This window comes from Epinephelus lanceolatus, chromosome 17 (genome assembly GCF_041903045.1).
Source record: "Epinephelus lanceolatus isolate andai-2023 chromosome 17, ASM4190304v1, whole genome shotgun sequence".
NCBI lineage: Eukaryota > Metazoa > Chordata > Actinopteri > Perciformes > Serranidae > Epinephelus > Epinephelus lanceolatus.
This window is the reverse complement of record NC_135750.1, coordinates 30389228-30409839: the sequence shown is the minus strand read 5'-3', so window position 1 is coordinate 30409839 and position 20612 is coordinate 30389228. Positions and strand designations below refer to the sequence as shown.

The 20612-nt window shown below is 41.0% G+C and overlaps 1 protein-coding gene across 1 annotated transcript in view; it reads left to right on the top strand.

Moving 5' to 3' along the window:
• Positions 1-910: 910 nt before the first annotated feature.
• vwc2 (von Willebrand factor C domain containing 2) overlaps positions 911-20612 on the top strand; it is a 34529-nt gene continuing 14827 nt past the window's right edge. Inside the window, exons 1-3 of the mRNA XM_033612855.2 lie at positions 911-1222; positions 12912-13641; positions 15087-15216. Of these exons, the coding sequence (XP_033468746.1) occupies positions 12991-13641; positions 15087-15216 (781 nt within the window). The 5' untranslated portion in view covers positions 911-1222; positions 12912-12990. The remainder of the gene's footprint in view (positions 1223-12911; positions 13642-15086; positions 15217-20612) is intronic.

The following is a 20612-nucleotide window of genomic DNA, read 5'->3' as shown; positions in this document are numbered from 1 at the left end:
AGAATTGTTTTTCTCTGCTCAAGGTAAGTTTTACAAAAACCTCTATGGATAAAATTTCATAAAAGAGAGAGTCATTCATAACTGACCTTGTCTGCAGTTCTGTCAGAGGTTTTACATATGTCTGTTTTATACTGGTGGTCTATGGGAGAAATACTTTTTGAGCCACAAGGGATTTTTGCTGCAATATCGCGGGTGGCCACTGGAAAAAGTTGGAAGCAAGGTTGAGTGGCTCTCCTGAGTGTCTGGGATTCAAGAGTAACAGTTAGCCTGTCATTAAAATATTTTATGAATAAGTCAATTTATCTTTGCTAATAATACATTGAGTTTGTGTTATTGTGTTAAAACAAAATAATTCATAAAACAAATGAAATAATTTGGTGGCCCCCCTGCAGTAACTCTGAGGACCCCCTTGGGGCCCGCTTAAGACTACTTTTGCAGCCTAAATTAAAAGACAGTATAAATGAATAGTTAACTTAAGAAATAAAATAGGAAAAATCCAAATATTATTCCATAATTTTGCTCAAACTAATCAGAGTGGTGGATCATGGGGGGCTGGCTCAATGAATGTAAAATCCTTGCTGTGGCCCTGCATGATCCAACACTGATTCTGCACTACATTTTACTTACTTTTCCCCTCCTTGTGTAGGCTAATGTGCTTTATTCTTTTCTCATTCGGCAACAAATTACCCAGTGACCAAAATGTGTCATGGAAACGACTTCCTAATGCGAGATAATTATATAAAGTCGTTAATCACAATGGTGTGTGAACCTCATGAACCGACCTGTGAAACGTCTCTTCGGCTCACTAATTGACTGCCTGTTGGTCCTCACTCACTTTAAACTGCCCCATCTAGCGGCCGCTCGCCTGAACTTGGCGCCCCACCACCCCCCACCATTTATTAAATTATTTATTTTTTGTCACCGTGAGAAATAAAGTGCCAGTGTAGAGCAGGGACATCAGTAGCTGCGCGGCACTTGCAGCGGCGGATCGCCGGAGACGGAGCGCTTTCACTCACTGTGGCGATCAAAGTTGAGCGCGACACGCTGATGACCTGCGAGCATCCTCCGGGGAAACTGTGCATTTGACTGGCTTAACGAGCGTCAGTTTCCATCTCTTCACCACAGATCATTTGTTGCTGTCGTGGCTCCGCTGTCCAACAGTCCGAAGGCTGCGTTTCAACCCAGCGCACTGACGGATACGGACAGACTCCGAGGATCACAGGTGAATTATATCACTGATGCTGTGTGGGGGATGCGGCTTTCTATCTTGTGCAGGCTAATTTGCTTGAATGCTCATGTTCCACACCAACTTACTTTAGTGTGTCTTCTCCTGAAATTCATAAAGATTTCACTCACTTACAGTAAAGCCACCATGCCTGCGTGGGAATTAAATTGCATTTATCATATAAGCTTTTATATGCAGATGAGCTTGATGGTGGGAAACTGATGCAGATTGTTCAAACCTGCAGACAAAGGCTATTGCACCTGTGGAGGCTACATAGGTTTCAGTGTAAGTCAACTGTGTTAGTATTTTCATGTAAATGGGACTGAGGCTGCTCTAAGAAGCATGAGAGGGATTTCAGTGGCTGCACAAAGACGCTGCCTGCTCACACACTCCAGGATGCAACATCTAGTCAACACAGCCTCTGACAGTATAGCCCAAACACATAATACAGTGTTTTCACTATTGCATACATTCAGTGTCCAGAAAGGTAGGAGGTTGGATGATGATAGGATATGCTCTCCTGAGAATATAGCTGCTTGTCAGTGGTTGTTGCAGTTATGATCAGTTTTATTTAAATGTCACCACGTCTCTGACACAGAAGGAAGTCAAAACGGCTTGACATCATCATCTTTTCTTGTTCCATCTGAGCATTACAAAAAAAAAATCAAGCTGATTTCCACTCATCTCTTTAATATGTTTCCTGCTCCAGACTTTTCCTGGCAGGCTCTGTGTATGAGCAAATTCTCACCTTGTTCCACTGCACATAATCTTAAGATTATATGACAGTTTTGCAAGGGCTGTTGGTTTTGCTTTTCACGTTTAGGCAAACTTTCTTTTGATTTGGGTCACTCGTAAGATTTACAGTCAGAGGATAAAATTCAATTAGGCAGCCCTGCAGCAATCTTTACTCACTGGCAGATGGCTTAATACTCTTGGATCCTGCCTTAGCGTCCCTTATTGCTCTAATTGGATTTCATCATTTCACACTGTTTATCTGTATAAAAATGAGTTTTCAAACGTGGCATCATTAATTCAATCCTTTCTCAGCCCTGTCAGATCCAAGCCCACTAGCCACCACTGTCTAAACATTTCACGTCTCATCCCCCATGATCTGCTTTGTCATAAATTGAAGTAGACCTCAAAGTAAATTGTTGCATTCCCCATGTGCCGTCGATGGCATGTTGGGTAGCTGGAACAGTGTAAGTAGGAGAATCTGTAATGTGCAATAAATGAAGTGCACACAGCGGCGAGGGCATATTGTCTGTCTGAGTTAATCCCAGCCCTGAGGAGATGGTTTTCCTCTCAATGACATCCAGTTTGATTTTACAGAGGGACATCACAGGAGTTTTATTCTCCAAGACAATGTGGATGTGATGTTTGCTTGTTTTGGGGGCTCATTGTCAGACTTAAAGTGTGTACACTTAAACAGAAATCGAAACAGGGAGGATGCTGTGAGCCTCACCACTGATGTATCACTTCCTCTATTATCATTTTCTCTCACCATGCTTTTCAGGCAGATCAAATTTGCACATTTGCAAATATTCTTTTAAATACTGCTCACATTTATTAAGACCAAACGGTAATTAGGAATAAACAAAAACATCTGAGCTCGCGTGTGGAAAATTCCTGGAGATGAGTGCGCTGCCTGGGTACATTTGGACCTATTTATAGCATTAATGTGTGAGTGAAATAGCTATCAACCTCCCTGGAAGAAACCTATCTGAGTGACATCAAAGAAGAAAGCGAGAGGCAGGTCAGCCTTAACACATCTTAACTACCATGCTTTGTGTTGTTGAAGCACTGCCAATTCAATCTATATGAATAACAGTATCTTATTAGTCAAGGTAGAGTTGAAATTTCACTTGGAGCTCAGGTTGTTGTGTCAAGACTTATGGGCCTTGTCCGCTCTGCTGGGTAATGAAAATGACAATAATTTATGAGTCATGAATCAATGCGATGGTGAGCATCATTGAACCGTGAACTAACAGCCAGGTTGAGTCTCTGCTTGATTAATCATTGTTGCTGCACCTCAGTGGTCAAACCGGCTATGTTCAATAGCCTGAGATGTAAACAGAACTTTGGCCTTTGACAGAGGGATTTATATCTCCAGTGACGATAACGACTAAACCTACTCCTGCTGGCAAACACTGAAGCTGTGTTCATTCCCACTATAATATAGGAAGCAACTGCAACATTTAAATGTCAGTTGAAAGTGGAAACATTGTCAGTCAGGACTTAAAAGTAAAAGCACAGGGCCTGTCAGCAATTTAAATTTGCAACTGCAATAGGGGAGCAGAATAAATAAATGCAACTTTATTATTGTAAAATTAGCCATTACGGCAGATAATTATAATTTTCTGCTGCCACGTAGTTGCAGCTCCAAGGTAACATCTACTGTTATGTGATAATTGCTGTTTACTGTGTGTAGAAAGTGCAGCTGTAGAGCTTTCTGAAGCCAAAACGGGAATATTTGAGGGAAAGGGAAAACACATTTTTTAATTTTTGGCAGAGTCAGGTCCTATTCTGATGAGGGTCTGGTCACTGTGACAGCTGATGTGATTACTCCTACTTATACACTGGTACTGGATTTTGTGCCAGCTTGTATCAGCTTTTGAAGACAGAGTAAAATTACACAGCAGTTAAAAAAAAAAAAACACAAACATGAAAAGTAATTGCAGGTTTAACATACTGCTCATGTAGCTACAAACAGGGATAGAGCCCTATATTGTATCTGAAATGGCAACATTGCCCGGCAAAGATGTGATAATTGCAATATCAACCTATATTGCTTAAGTTCTTGCTATATATAATACTGATATTTTTTTTTTTTCCCATTGAAATACACTATCAAAAAGCACTGAAGTGGTTACTCCTCTCCTTGCCACAAACTTGAAAGAGAAAACATAAGGAAATGTGTGGCAGTACACCAGAAAAATTTAATATTTCATGTTTTGTGTGTGTTAAATAGGCTATGCATGAACAAATAGAAGTCCCCTTTGTCTGTCGAAGAAATCATTCATAGAAAGCAATGAACAGTTTATTAATCTACATAGTGACAATACTCATGTTTAGGGTCAGTTAGACATCTGATGAGCAAACTTATAAACTCCAATAACAGAAATACAACCCTATTTGTGATTTTGGAAGGCAGCGCCACATAAAACATCCTGTCAACTCCAGTCACAAGCAGAGCAGATGAAAATCTATTGTATTTAACCGTGTTTTACTGCAGCAGCCTCTGAGACCGCAAACAGAAAAATTTTCTGGTACACATTATTGATTCAAACAGTTCTCATAGAATTAGCAAAAGTGACCAATATTAAAGTGATAAAACAATCTGAAGTATGTTTTGGACTGTTAGACCCCAAACAGAAAGCACTGTATAATTTACACACTGTAGAGAGCACATCTGTAATACTAACACTGGTTTATTTATTACCCACTGGAGGATCACTTTCCCTAATGAGTTCTAATGATGTTATATTGTATTTCATGGAAATAGTAGCAGCTCTCTCTGCTGCTGAGTTTTCAGCAGCCGTTTTCCTGCGGTTCAACTTGTCAGGTTCGAACTAACAACTTTCACATCTCTGGTCTGAGTGCTGACTGACCATGGCTGGCCGGCTCAGTGGAGGTTAAGCAACCCAGTTCATATTAACTCTTTTACCACCCACTCATTAAACTTTTATGATATGAGCACCACACCAATGTTTCAGTAATACATATATTTAAGATCTACATTTTACTCCAGGGGTGTGTAGTTTGTTTGCCACATACACAACATCACTTCTCACAGCTTCTGCTTTGCATCATTATTTATTAATTAGAATCAGTTAAAGAAATAACATTAGATTACAAGGTAACTGCAAAGCTAAGCAGAGTTATTTTAATGCATGCTTAACCACAGGAGGCTTCCTGCCCAGTTTCCAAAACTGTTTTGGTGCGACCTTGTACATTGCAGCACAAACTGCATGTTGTTGAATCATAAAATTGACCAGGACTTGTATGATTTTTAAAAAAGAATTGTTCTTCTATATATTTCCTTTTATAACTGAACATTTTTTGCTGGACTCACTTGTCATTTTAGCACTCAGTGCTGCTTGGTAATAGTTTGGACCACTTCAATATCTGGAGCCCCACAGAGTCCTGACAGTTGCTGAACAGACGTGGAAACATTTAAACCACATGACCACTCTGCTCTGTGCGGTTAAAAAAGGTGACTGTTCTTCAAGACAAAAATATACAGCTAATTTTCCAGTGTTAATAAGTGTTTGTTTTCCAGAGATAATTGTTTGGAGCTGACAAGTGTTAATTGGAGAGTTGTTTTTCCCACTTGCAGAGCTGTTTTTTTTTTTTTTTTTTGCTCTGAAGTGGGTGTTCAAATGTGTCAGAAGTGTGAATGAACTCAGTGACGTTGGCTTATGTAAACCCAGTATGCTGCAGATTGATGGCTGTTACCGCTTGTTGGTATAAGGCTTTATAGAACATGAGTTGATTCATGTCACACCTGTGCAGAGTGTCTGAATCTGTTGGTAAAAACAGAGGTTCTATGTCGGGCTCTGATCTTAAAAGAGACTTTACAGAGCCACATTTGCAGTTTATCGTATATTTTGTGCTCATTACACTCAAATTAATACTCGTGATATGTCTGTGTAATAGTCCATTGCACAAGCTTCTAACCTGTGCTGCAGAGATGTGTAGACTGTATTATATCTTTATGTCAGTTCATAGTATTTTTTTCTTTCCAGCCAAAATGGCTTTGCAAGTATTCAAGATAGAGCAGTGAAGCAAAAAAAAAGTAAATTCTCTGCAGGTCTGCAGGGCAAAGATAAATCCATGACCTTTCACCAAATGGCTTATATGCAACACTATGAATGTAAGAAACTTAGCGATCACTTGAACCTGACGAATGCTGAGAAAAAATATCCACAAAGGCGCAAAACATAGGTGCTATGGAAAAAAAAGGGTATATATGTGCTTCAATCTAGCCTGAAAATATGACAGACATTATGCTGTGTGGCTGAGAATTAATTAGATATTTAGAAAAGATTAGATCTGTATTAAAGATGGCTTTAGGATATAATGAATGTAGCTCATAATTTAATTAGCAGATCCAGAGAATTTACATAGGGTTGTAAAGATTTTGTTTTTATGGGGTAAAAAAAAAGGAGAAATATTAAAAGATATGGCTGCCGTTATTTGTCTTACTGTCAACAAATGCCCAAGACCCAAACTAACTGCCTCTCAGTACTTTCGGTTTCTCTACACTGTGTGTGGCACTCAGCCCAGATCCCATTAATTCCTGCTGAAGAAGTGAATCTTTGAATACAGTCACAAATATAATAGTTTCTATTTTCAAGACGGGTCTGTATTTTCTCTTAAGAGCAGGCACAGTGGGCTAGTTTTAAGCAAACATTACTCAAATCGAAGTAATGCATTTGTTGGGGACTTTTCTCAGACACAGATTAAAGGGATAGTTTGGATTTTTTGAAGTGTGGCTGTATGAAGTACTAAGTCAGAGGCAAGTGTGTTACATACAGTAGATGGGTGCTAGCACGTTGCCAGTTTGGAGAAGCAGACAAATTTGCACCACTGAAGCTCAGACATGCACTGCTGAGGATGGGGGTTTGCGGCAAATGGATTTTAGCCACCCATTAAGAGCCCAGTTATGTTCAAAACACACAAAAAGTAATAGTACTGGATTTCTACACTAAATGCACTCATGTATCATAAGCAAATTTCCTTTTTTTATTAGGATACTTTGTTACATCATTTTTTTCTGCCCATTTCAATGGATTATCTGAATGCCGAAACCACGCAATAGTAAAAATAACAAACCTTTTTTCATAAAAAACATAAAATTATTTATTTTTCATCAATCAATAAGCAAAGTGATGCTTTAAAGCACAGTGCATGTATAATTTGTATTGGATTTGTCATCATCATTCAAAATATCATCTTTTTCATAAATATATCTCTAGACATCTCTCTAACAGTATGCTGAAAACCTCTTGAGATTAATATTTTGTGTACATCAGAGGCATCAAACATGTGACCAGCGGGCCAGAACCGGCCCTTAAAAGGGTTCAATCCAGCCCACCAGATGACTTTACACACCTACTATTGATATACTTGTGGAGGCTAAGGTGCCAGGTTTCAGGAGCAAGTTAAACAGTGTGCATTATACTTCATGTGAAATGCTTCTTCAGGGGCTTTTCCTCCCAGACCAGAATACAGTTCTCTGAAAAAACAAGCAATATTTATTATGGTCATGTTTAAAGATATGGAATAGATTGCAAAATATTGTGAATCAGCAGCTTTAGTATAAAACAATTTGTATCAGACTTCTATCTCAAAACAGTATTGATGGAACCCTATTGCTAAGGCACTGGCAAAACCTTTGATTTGTAAATGATTTGTAAGGCAGGGGATAACTTAACCTGCTTCCTCAGTAGCAGCCAGTATTACTACACAGAAGTGGAAATATTAGCACATGTGAGTAGTAGATTCACTGAATGTGGAAAAACAGACATATTGATGAAATTGCACTTATTTTTCTGTAGAGATCTCATGCTGTTCATCATCTGCTCTGTAAAAGCTTGAATGTTTTCAGAATGTGCTTCTTTACACTAAAGGAAAGGGAAACTCCAGGAGCTGTTGTTATTTATAGGTTATTCTGCAATGGTTTTACAGGCCGGCCCAGAAATCAAATTGGGCTGTATGTTGTTCGCTTACTAAAATGAGCTTGACACCCCTTGTGTACGTAATCGATATAATGCTTTATAAGCTGATTGTATCATTAGAAAATTAAATTAGAACAGTACTTTCCTATTCATACTATGATGAAACTCTGATCCCTTGTCCATTCTAATGGATGAATGTTTTTGAAAAAAATCCTGGGTAAAAGCTATAAATCTTTCATATGATTTTTTTGACATGTATAAGTAATATAACCTCTCATGTTTACTTTATAAACAGTTTAAATTATGTTCTTTAATATTATGATTAATAGAATTAAATGTGCCTTGTACTTCCTCCTTGCCTCACTGTCGGCCATGCTTGTTTAAAAAGAGACTACTGCAGTCCAGTTTAGATGATGTGTAACACTATGATTGGTTTACAGACATCCCATCAAACAAGCCAGTGCAATTCAGTGAAACGAGATGACAGTAATTATATATCTAGAGATCCTAGAAGAGCTTTGGGCATTGGAATGGACAGGGGATTGGAACAGGTTAAAAAAAACAACCTACCTAAAAAAATGTATTTCAGTCTAAGTGGATGCCATATTGAGAATATGTTTACCACTTTACCTTGCCTTCAGACAGCCCTTTCCTTTGGCACTACCTTTTCTCAACCGTATAACTTCCATATTCCTATGCCTAAGTACAACAGTGCCATGTAAGGTCAGGTGTTTGGGTCAGAAAGTGCTGTTGCCTGATCCAACTGAAACAAAAATTCAATTTTCTATAGATTTACGATGGTACATATTTGTGTTTTTCCAGGCTGTTCGAACACAGAAATGAAAACAGCTGTAACTAGTTACACTGAATATAGACATCAACACTCCACCCGCAAGACTGAGACAACTCTGCGTTTGCAGTGAACATTTCTCTCAAGGGGATTATGTAAAACCACCTCCAAATAAGCCAGAGGGACACTTGCTGAAGAGTAAAATAAAATAACACCTAAGACCTACAAATAAATGAAATGACTTACCAAACAACCAGTGAAATGGGATTCTCTGGAATCTTCTGATTCAGAAAGATCCTGAAGTTGTGTTGTAACCAAGTCCAGACAGCAGTAGCTCTCTGGGTCTGTCAGCATGTATTACAGTTCACAGCTAGCTTCTGCTCTGTCTGGGCCTCCATTTCCACAGAAGTTTCCCATCTCTTTTTCGGCTGATCAGTCTCCCTACGCAAAAGTTCTTCCTTTGTACTCCGGATCACGAAAGGTATCATTTTGTCTCCACAGTGAACAGCATTTTGTCATAATCACTGTTTTTTAAATTTACATATATTTGTTGTCTCCTCTATAAACCATTGACAATCTGACCCAAACCACTGACTGGCATTATAGACTGTGTGGTGCAGTTGTGCTCACACAAAGGAATGCAAACGTTATACGGTTGAGAATGTAGTGCCAAAGGAAAGGGCTGTCTGACAGCAAGTAAAAATATTCTCAATATAGTTTTCACTTAGACGGATATTGATTTTTTTACGTAGGCCTTTTTTTTTTTAAGTGGTGCTAACTGCTGACCCCAATCCACAGCGTGCATTGCTGAGCCTCACTGGTGGGACCTCCATCTGCTTCTCTGAACATGGAGCATTCTGATGGCTGTCTACTGTTTGTAATACACTATAAGTAGCTCATACAGCTCCACTTCAGATATTCAGAACTGTCTCTTTAATACACATTTAATGCTAAAGTAAGTGGCCTATTTCATGTTGTTAGCAAGTTTTTTTCCCTTCAACAACAAACACTCATGGTTAGGTTTAGACAACAAAAGCATGTGGTTAGGTTTAGGAAGGAAGAACATCCACCACCCCTCCCGTCTGCCCCAGTCGGACTTTTGTCACCTTAACTTTCATCCTTGTCCCGTCACATTTCCCCCTGATGCCACTATAACGGCATGGCCGTGTATCATGCTGACGTTAAAGGCGCCCTTTTTTGTTGGTTTCTGATGCCGTAAGTCACTGCCCAAGTGCTGGATTTCAGTGACTTGAGAGTGAGACCAAGCTCAAGTGGAATAACCAGTACATCCTCATACAGAATATATATATATGACCGTCGGAGAGTACCAGTGATAGGTGCACTGCATTGTGAAATGGTCACAGTAACCAAAACTACTTGGTTAGGTTTGGCAAAAGGAGGATAATAATAATAATAACAATAATAAAAAGGATCATGGTTTGAGTTAAATTAAGTGTGTTTGTTACATGACTTAAATAAAGTCCTTAAAGTTAATTCTGCTCAGAATGTGATTTCAGTCAACTACTGTGTACATTTAAATAAATCAACATTTTTGGTTTCACAGGGGACATGACCAGCGGTGTCCTGGGTCAGAGTCCTGGATTTGTCTGACCCATCCACCCACCCCGTCACCTTACTTCTTCCTTTGCTCCCATAATAATTGCTACGGCCGCTAGAGGTTGTCGCCTTACAGTAAACGTAAACATGGGTCATAATCAGGCCTCCTTTAAAGCCAATTTTCATAGTGACCAAATAGTGTAATTACATCCGTCACATGATGCCCTGTGGCCCATATAGACTATTTCCATTGATTTACATGGTGAAAGAGACGTCTGTAAATCAGTGGATACATTTTTTTGAGCATCTAAGCCCCGTGAAATGACTCTTTCACTACCTGGAATTGATCCATTCAGTCAAATAACACTGGAAAATCTAGAAGAGCTGCATGATTGAATCATTTTTATCCCTCTTCAAGTTAGCAGAGCACGGAACTTGAAGCAAATTTGCGAGAGGAGAGGATAGGATAGGATAGGATAGGATAGGATAGTGAAGGAATGGCCTGCTTTACTCTGCCTTGCTCTGCCTTTAATTGGCTCACCCTGACTTTGTAATCCTAACCCTAACCCTGTCCCACTCTTTTTGCCTAAACCTCACCAATCCAACCAACAAAGGCAATGAGCACAAGTCAGTCATAGGGAGAGTAAGCTGGATCATTCCTTCACTATTGTAGAATTTGCAAATTTGCAAACTGGAAGCAGCCGGCTTGGTGGGTGGAGGTCTCCAGAGCGCCTGCTCAATAGGCCACACAGTGTGTACACAGTGCTGATTATCTGGGTATTCTTATATGCAGTAGTTGAACATTTTTGGCTTCACGTGCTACTGAGAAACTTTCATAGGAATGAACAGGTCCTCGCTTTCAACACTGTGTTTAATTCTCTTTATATATCCATGGTAATATGGAGGAATAAGCTAAATTAGGATTTGAATTAATTCATACTTGCTTGTTAGTAGGATCAATTTGCAGCTGCTTTTGGTCTTTTCAACAGTGAGAGAAATAACGATCTATCGGCAGCCTAGGTCTTTAAGATACTGTGGTACTGTGTCTAGTTGTGCCCAGTTGACAACCAGCCTGAGGGCTACCCAGTGCTCAGTCCTGACGGAGAGCAGCAGCAGCAGTATCAGTAAGACAGCTAGTAACAGCTGTTAAGGTGGAGAGGTGAGACTGAGAAAAGCCAAATGAGGTCCTTTTACTAATTAAGCCTGGGCTCATCCCTCTCTCTCTCTCCTTCTCTCCCCCTCTCTCTCTCTCGCACTCAGCTGCAGCAGTGTTATCGGTATGCACCTCATTCTGCTTCCTCTCCGTTCCACAGCAGCTCCAAGGATTCTGCCTCAAACATAGCAATTCAGCTAAAACACCGCACAAATACCACTGGCGTGCCAGCAGTCAATGTCAGCCCCTTTCCCTCAGAATGGCTCAGAATTCATGAATATCAAAATGCATGACTTAAAACATATAGAGAGACTTTGGCTTCGTAGTTGGAGCTGGATAGAATTAATGCGGCTAGTTGTCCCAGCATAATCTCTGCTCTTTCTATGTATTACCACATACCTAGACACATTTGCTTACGGCTTATTTCATGCTCAGTTGCTCTTCACCTCCTGTTTAGGGCTCCCAATCACTCTGTTGGAAATTAGCTGTGTTCATTGTGTTTGACAAATTAATCAATATGGTGAACTATATTCTTAAACAAGTGCAGACAGGACATTACAGTTAATTGTTGAGTCAGTCAATATTATGTTATCTCACTTTTTGAAATAAGCTATAAATGTCAACACGACTGCAGCCCGTTAAGCCGAGCTCAGCGATGACACCGAACATTTGGTGAGAAGGAAATGAATGGAAGTAGGCCACCGAACGCAGCAAAGCATCATACCAGGCATTTGAATTTCAAGATGCCGCAGTAAATCAAGTTAAGCAAGAGACAGAAACAAACACATTGACTGCAGCTTTTCAAAAATGTGCAGTCTCTGCAACGTCTGCAGTTGATCCTGGGATTTCATTCCACTTGAGCTGTTGTATATTGACTCCTCACAGTGCAGAAAACTATTTAAAAAAAGTGAGGCGCTTTTACTTTTGATTAAAACAAACCAATGAGGTATTTAGTGGACCTTATTTTAGAGAAAGTTCTGGTGCACATCCAGCACTTTGCAAAAGCTGCAGCAGATCTGGCTTTATTTTGAAATTGATATCTGTCAGCTATAGTAGATCATCTTTCCAGACTGGAATTATGTTCTATTTTCAAATCAATTTCTGCTTTTGTACAGTTGACTGTGATTCATTTAAAAAAAAGCAGACATTGATCCGGATGCTTTGTTCCATGAGAGGAGCAGGAGCTTAAGAGTGTTAGATTCAGGTCCTACTTTGGCCATTTTCCTCTTACTCAGTCGCTGCTGGGAGTGATTGATGCAGGGAAGTGTTACAGTAAGAAGCAGTATTGATTTCCTAACACAGCCCTATGAATACTCCTTGTCCTGATGATCCAATTCACTGATCCTACAGCCTTGCGTCATACTCAGCGGGATGTTTGCTTGTGGCTCTGAAGTCGCTTGAATTTCATACACTGTTCTAGAGGCTAAATGAAACAAACTCCACACCTGGGATAAAAAGTAACAAAAATACTGAGCGCATAACCCCAGTTTAATTTTCTCTTTCCAGATGGACTGGCTCACACCTGAGATGTGAAGTGTGTTATGTGAGCCAAGGTGTTTTCCCACCTCGCTGGTGGTGGGGAGAGATGCTGCACTCCGTTGCCATGACAGCAGAAGTTCTCTTTGTTCTGGGGTTCCTGATGAGCGCTGCTCAGTGTAATCCTATAGCGACCTTACCAGCGAGCCGAGAACGCCTAGAAAGAGTGTTGACCCAAGCCAGGGAGGACAAACACCAGGACATGCAGGCCCCCGAGGAGCCGCCGGGATACGGTGCTCAGCAGAGGCCGGAGGAAATCAATTCTTGGGGCCTCAACAGGACTGCTGTGAGCCGCGCCAGGCCAAACATCAACTCCCAGGCACGAGGATCTAAGGGCGCGAAGCCCCAGGAGCTGTGGACTGAGCAGGACACCCTGAACCAAATAGACGAGGGCCCCACCAGTGACGTCACCCTCTCCCTGGATGCCATCGACGAGTACGCCTACCCAGACTACAGGGGGAAAGGCTGCATGGATGAGAGCGGCTTTGTATTTGCCATCGGTGAGGAGTTCACCCCGGGCCCTTCAACGTGCCCTTGCCTCTGCACAGATGAGGGCCCTCTGTGCACCAAGCCAGAATGTCCCAAGGTTCACCCTCGCTGCATTAAAGTGGACACTAGCCAATGTTGCCCTATGTGCAAGGAGAAAAAGAACTACTGCGAGTTTCGTGGCAAAATCTACGCCTCGCTAGAAGAGTTTAAGGTGAGCCCATTAACTGCATTCACTCATTTTTGACATCCTCAAAGTTGAAAGAAGTGCTGACAGAACACTCCTGGCTGTTCAATGGAGTTTATCACAGGCACTACACAGAAACTAGTTACCTTGCCTCACAGCATGCGAGTGAGCAGGCAGGCAGATTTATAATGGCAAAGGTCAGCACTTGTCTTTTTTTCTCACACAACGGCTGAATATTACCGCAGGCTGCCTGCTTCAGCAGAGAGTTTCCATATTCAGTTTGTTGATACACATGATGATAGCGTTACAGTTATAGTAATGTTACAACTCTGCAGAGCACACTGCTGCATGTGGGTGTTTGTGAAGAGACAGAAGAAATGCACCAGCAAAGATCTTTAATGTTTTATCTTCTGACACTTCTTTGAAAGGCTCGACTCAGGATTGCACCACAATCTGGGTGTTGCGTCTACATTTACCGGTTTCTAATACCTCTCATTATGTTGGCGAGTGTCTCAGCAGGAGGTTAAGGCTAATATGGGATTTTCCTCCTCTAACTCACTGTATTACCGACAGTTCTATGTCAAGCCTCTGCTGAGGGAAATCTGCAGGAAGCTCCACTTTCACAAGAGGCATACGTCAGCCTTTGTGCTGTGCGGTGGGGTGGGGTGGGGTGGTGGGGTGCTTTGAAACTAAGCAACAGGCAGGTTTTTATGCCTGATTGCTAAGTTCTTGGGCATTGTACTAAGTGCTGCCTCGTTCCATTTTTCACAGTGGAGTGCCATGCGGAGGCGCAAGCCTCTGCAATCTACAGCACTGTTGGTGGAATTAACCTTTGCTCTCTTGTTAAGATTAAAGGTGTATGGCTTTATACAAGCGGCTGCTAAATGAAGCCTTTCACAGGGAATGTAGAGGCTGGATGTAATTTGAACTGTATACTATCAGTCCCAGCTTTTGTCCCACATTTGTTCTATTTTCAGACATACAGAAATGCTTGGATAACCAATCATTTCTAATGTTTCTGTTCACGCACCAAGAAAATTGGAAGCTTCTTTCTTTTGTTTCCCATTGCTATTGATTTCTCCATTTCCCCTGATTGGATAGTGAAGTTCAATTCTCGACTCAGCTCTCTCTAAAATGAAGCATTCATTGGCAATGAAGTTGAGAAGGATGGGACTTCCCTATAGATGTAGCTCTGTGACACTGAATGCATACTGTATTGAACAAGTCAGACAGGCAGGAGACTGTGTGTGTGTGTGTCTGTGTGTGTGTGTGTGTGTGTGAGACAGAGAGACAGAGATAGCTGTAGAGAGACCGGGCGCTGGAAAAAGAGAGACAGACACTGAGACAAACAAAGAGGCAGAGGCAAAGATAACAAGAAATTAATTTAGAGGAGAAGACTCTTTGTTGTCTGTGTGTATGTGTATCTGTGTGTGAACTGTTTATAAGGGTGTTAATTACTATCTGCTATCCAGGTGTCTCCATGTGAGAAGTGTCGATGTGAGCCAAGTGGGGAGGTGTTGTGTTCTGTGGCAGCCTGCCCTCAGACTGAGTGTGTGGACCCAGAGTACGAGCCGGATCAGTGCTGTCCAATCTGCAAGACTGGTGAGTGGGGACCATTTCTTTCAACAACACTGAGGTGAACACGTATATTCCAGTGTAACCAGTCTGCTAGTGGTGGCTGCTGAGTAGCTCCAATCAGAGCAGACTAGTGTCAAATGTTTTTGCTCAAGGGCACCTCAACAGGAGTTATGAGGGCAAGGTAGCACGATGCTCATTTTGCTGACGCAAAGCACGCAGCATGCTGCACTGCAGTGTTCACAGTCCCTTGCCATATCAGATTGCATATTTGAAGCATGAGATCTATTCTAATGAAGTTACACCAACAACTGTTGTTAATCAGCTATGACCCGCTTTGTATAAAACATTTGCTCATGTGTCATTTTCAGTCTTAATTTTCTCATAATTACTCAGTTTATCTGATGGAGGCTTTAGAGTAGGTTCCAAATCCGTCGCTGCTGCCTGGTACAGACTTTTTTTGCTGCTAGGAGTTGTAGGTTTATTATCCTGTTGGTCTAGGAGCTTTGGCCCGTCTGAGAAGAAGGAATTCTGCGGCTCAGAGTCGATTATCTGAAGTTGTTTCGGATGATTCCAGACAGCATGTCCTAGATTATGTCCCCTTGTTTTCTTGGTGTGACTCTAATGCAACATGGCAATGTCAGCAACATTGCTTCCTTCAGCAAAAAGAATGATGACTTGCGATATGTATCTCTGAGTTGGAATCTTAAAGTGGCGCAGGCTGTCTGCTATAAACAAGAGCAAGCAATTTGCATGAGGACAAAATCCCTGTGATAGAGACAAGCTATACGGTACATTCCACATAAAAATGCTTTGTCTGGATGAGGCACTTATTAGACAACACTACTGCTAATGTAATTTTTGAGTAAAACTGCAAGCACGACCTTTTGATTTTCATGCTGTTTGTTGGAACTGGGCATAATGATGAACACAAGAGAATAAGAAATAACAGATTGAGCAAGTGAATTTACCAAAACAAGGTTTATCCTCAAAAGAGACAAAACAATATTTCAAGAAGATAATTAAGCTGAGTGAAATAAACAAAAATGTTTACAAAACACCTTACTCAGCATATGTTCATTATAATTACACCCAGAATGTCAAATTAGGATGACTAATGTATCATTATAAAGCAATAAAACATTATAGACATAAGCATTTGCATGTAATGCATTTTTGTGACTAGTTATCAATCAGAGGTTGTCCAGCTCAAATTAAAGTCTGTCTCACAACCTCAAGAGACAATGAGTTGAAAGCATTGGTAGTCACGAAACGTTACTCGCTCTATTAATATTTGCCTGTTGTAATCTTGGGGAATACATGTTGGTCCTTTGTTCCCTTTTTTTTTTGCTGTTCCCCCACTTTTTAGATATGCACATATTGATCATGCTGAAAGTGCTTTGTGCAGAGGTTGGGCAGCGCTCCATATTTTCCCTGTGAAATGCTCAGTGGATTTGCTGGGTTACATTCGCAGGCACATCAGTCTCAGACACAGATGTAGATACAGTACAGTACGTGCATGAATGTGGCAGACTGAAGAGAGCGTGCATCTGCATTCAAAAGTCCCACCAAATCCACAGGCTCATCCAGCCGATAAGGATTTTGAGTTTTAAGATGGCATTAGTCCCCATTACCATAAGATTACCACACATTACCATTCAACAAACAAGGCTTACTATGCTTAAGATGCCAAGTTACCTGACCACAACTAACACTGTCACAGTCTGAATAAGAAATACTTTCTGTGGTTAAAGGGGCACTATCAGTTGTACACATGGAGACCAGTTTACTCATCAGGAGGAGTGCTACTCAGCCTGTGAAAACAGTTGTATAATGTCTTTCATGTCTCTCTCTAAACCTACACTTTAAACTGGGGGTGTGGAGTGTGAAATATGTGGGCTTTAACCAGGCAGAGATTGTTTTATACAGCTTTGAAGTGGGAGTAGCTGCTGGTTCTCAAGTATTGTAAATACCACTATATAGGGATCGGAAAAAAGACCCAGTTCCAGTTAAGAACTGGTTCAAAATTGGAATCTGAATCGTACACCTCTGAACTTGTCAGTTCCCTTAATCGATGCCAGCATGTTTTCTTACAGTTGCACATTGCAAATCAATGATGTCAAACTCACTCATGGGTTTCACTGCTTCCCAACCAAGCAGCACATCTGTTACCAAGGGTAAATATCCTGTTATAATGACATTAGCGCCACGCAGGCAGACTTAGCACATCTTTTCTTTGACTAAGAAAACAGTTAAACAGTAGTGCTCCTGCACACGAGTCACATTCCTTTTTTATATTCTGTTTCTACAGTGTGTTCAGACTCAAAGGTAATAAAACGGTTGTTATGACACTAAAAACCTGTGAAGGCCTACTTTTTTTCCCACACATTTGATTAGTTCAAGAATCAATGAGGGAATTGATAAAGAATTTGACTGATAAGCAGAACTGATAATGGCAATGTTCCTCAAGATACAAACACAGGAGTCGTAGGAATGATTTAACAATGCTATGGGATTATGCTATGGCCCCCGGTTTCAATTGTTTCATCTTTGTTTCTGAGAAGTCATGTTTTTCTGTCAGTTTGGCATGACTCTAAATACTACAATACACAAGAGCCCTGTCTGCTGTTACTGTGGAGAAAAAAGCGAGCAAATGCTTTGTCATTGAATGTCTTAACAAAACACAGCACCATAGTTGCTGAATTAACAAATTAATCTCTTTAAAGAGTTATCTGCATATTATGCAGAATCTGTTGGCAATCGAAAGTGTTCTGGTTTTCGTTTGTAGTATTAGTAGTATTGACCAGTCACATTTGAGCTGCAGGTAAACACTTGATATGGAGAGCAAAAGAGGTGGAACGCATTGGCTGAAATGCAATCTTGGGATCCATCAGGCAAGGTCTGAAGTTCAATTTTTTTCACTAGCTGACACTGTGGCAGGCAAGTATTTGATTTTTTTGTCCGCCCTGCCTCTCAGAAATTTTATTTGCCACCTTTGAAGTCTATGCACTAAATGAAGGATTAACTTTTAGATCATTAAGACATCATTTAATGCAAAGACTGATTTCATTCAATGTTTGATATTTACACAAAGAACATTATATGCGTGGTAAAATCCAGTGTTTAACCTAGTCTACAATGTAGCTTTTAGGGGAGCTCTATATCGGGGGGGGTGGGAGAGTATATTCACATGCATACACGTACAGTACAGGCCAAAAGTTTGGACACACCTTCTCATTCAATGCGTTTTCTTTATTTTCATGACTATTTACATTGTAGATTCTCACTGAAGGCATCAAAACTATGAATGAACACATGTGGAGTTATGTACTTAACAAAAAAAGGTGAAATAACTGAAAACATGTTTTATATTCTAGTTTCTTCAAAATAGCCACCCTTTGCTCTGATTACTGCTTTGCACACTCTTGGCATTCTCTCCATGAGCTTCAAGAGGTAGTCACCTGAAATGGTTTCCACTTCACAGGTGTGCCTTATCAGGGTTAATTAGTGGAATTTCTTGCTTTATCAATGGGGTTGGGACCATCAGTTGTGTTGTGCAGAAGTCAGGTTAATACACAGCCGACAGCCCTATTGGACAACTGTTAAAATTCATATTATGACAAGAATCAATCAGCTAACTAAAGAAAAACGAGTGGCCATCATTACTTTAAGAAATGAAGGTCAGTCAGTCCGGAAAATTGCAAAAACTTTAAATGTGTCCCCAAGTGGAGTCGCAAAAACCATCAAGCGCTACAACCAAACTGGCACACATGAGGACCGACCCAGGAAAGGAAGACCAAGAGTCACCTCTGCTTCTGAGGATAAGTTCATCCGAGTCACCAGCCTCAGAAATCGCAAGTTAACAGCAGCTCAGATCAGAGACCAGATGAATGCCACACAGAGTTCTAGCAGCAGACCCATCTCTAGAACAACTGTTAAGAGGAGACTGCGCCAATCAGGCCTTCATGGTCAAATAGCTGCTAGGAAACCACTGCTAAGGAGAGGCAACAAGCAGAAGAGATTTGTTTGGGCCAAGAAACACAAGGAATGGACATTAGACCAGTGGAAATCTGTGCTTTGGTCTGATGAGTCCAAATTTGAGATCTTTGGTTCCAACCGCCGTGTCTTTGTGAGATGCAGAAAAGGTGAACGGATGGATTCCACATGCCTGGTTCCCACTGTGAAGCATGGAGGAGGAGGTGTGATGGTGTGGGGGTGTTTTGCTGGTGACACTGTTGGGGATTTATTCAAAATTGAAGGCACACTGAACCAGCATGGCTACCACAGCATCCTGCAGCGACATGCCATCCCATCCGGTTTGCGTTTAGTTGGGCGATCATTTATTTTTCAACAGGACAATGACCCCAAACACACCTCCAGGCTGTGTAAGGGCTATTTGACCAAGAAGGAGAGTGATGGAGTGCTGCGGCAGATGACCTGGCCTCCACAGTCACCGGACCTGAACCCAATCGAGATGGTTTGGGGTGAGCTGGACCGCAGAGTGAAGGCAAAGGGACCAACAAGTGCTAAACACCTCTGGGAACTCCTTCAAGACTGTTGGAAAACCATTTCAGGTGACTACCTCTTGAAGCTCATGGAGAGAATGCCAAGAGTGTGCAAAGCAGTAATCAGAGCAAAGGGTGGCTATTTTGAAGAAACTAGAATATAAAACATGTTTTCAGTTATTTCACCTTTTTTTGTTAAGTACATAACTCCACATGTGTTCATTCATAGTTTTGATGCCTTCAGTGAGAATCTACAATGTAAATAGTCATGAAAATAAAGAAAACGCATTGAATGAGAAGGTGTGTCCAAACTTTTGGCCTGTACTGTACATGCACGCCTACATGCAAAAATATAATATAGCTCAGTTTATATAGAGACTATCTAACTTGAGAAACAGAAATACTTTTACCATTAAAATGGTGTTGTTTTTCGTGGTCAGGAAGCACCTGTCTGCTCTGAGCGCATCCAATGTCAATCTCTCTTGACCGCATACTCACTGTGCACTAAACTATTCCTTCAGACAAAATTGATACGTGAGCTAGTAATGCTGATATGGTAACGAGTGGGTGTGTAGCTCTCTCAAATCATGCTAACCATACTAAACTTGTGTTTCTGTTGTGCGTTTTTCTTGTCTGCCAAAGTGGCGGATTGAAGGGTTTTACCTGCCACTGCCAACAGTTTACCTGTGTTTGGTGGGCAGGGGATGCACGTCAGACTCAGCCACTGACTACACTTTGACAACAATTTAGCTGTTCATTAGCTTTAAAAAAAGAAAAAAAGATTATCTACATTCATATGCAGATATCCATTTAAAGACATAAGCCAAAATGGCTGATGCATGGAAGAGGAAGTCTTGGCTCAGGTATCCGCTTGTTACTCCGGATCTCTCAAAATATTGGCTGTTGTCCCCAGAGGTT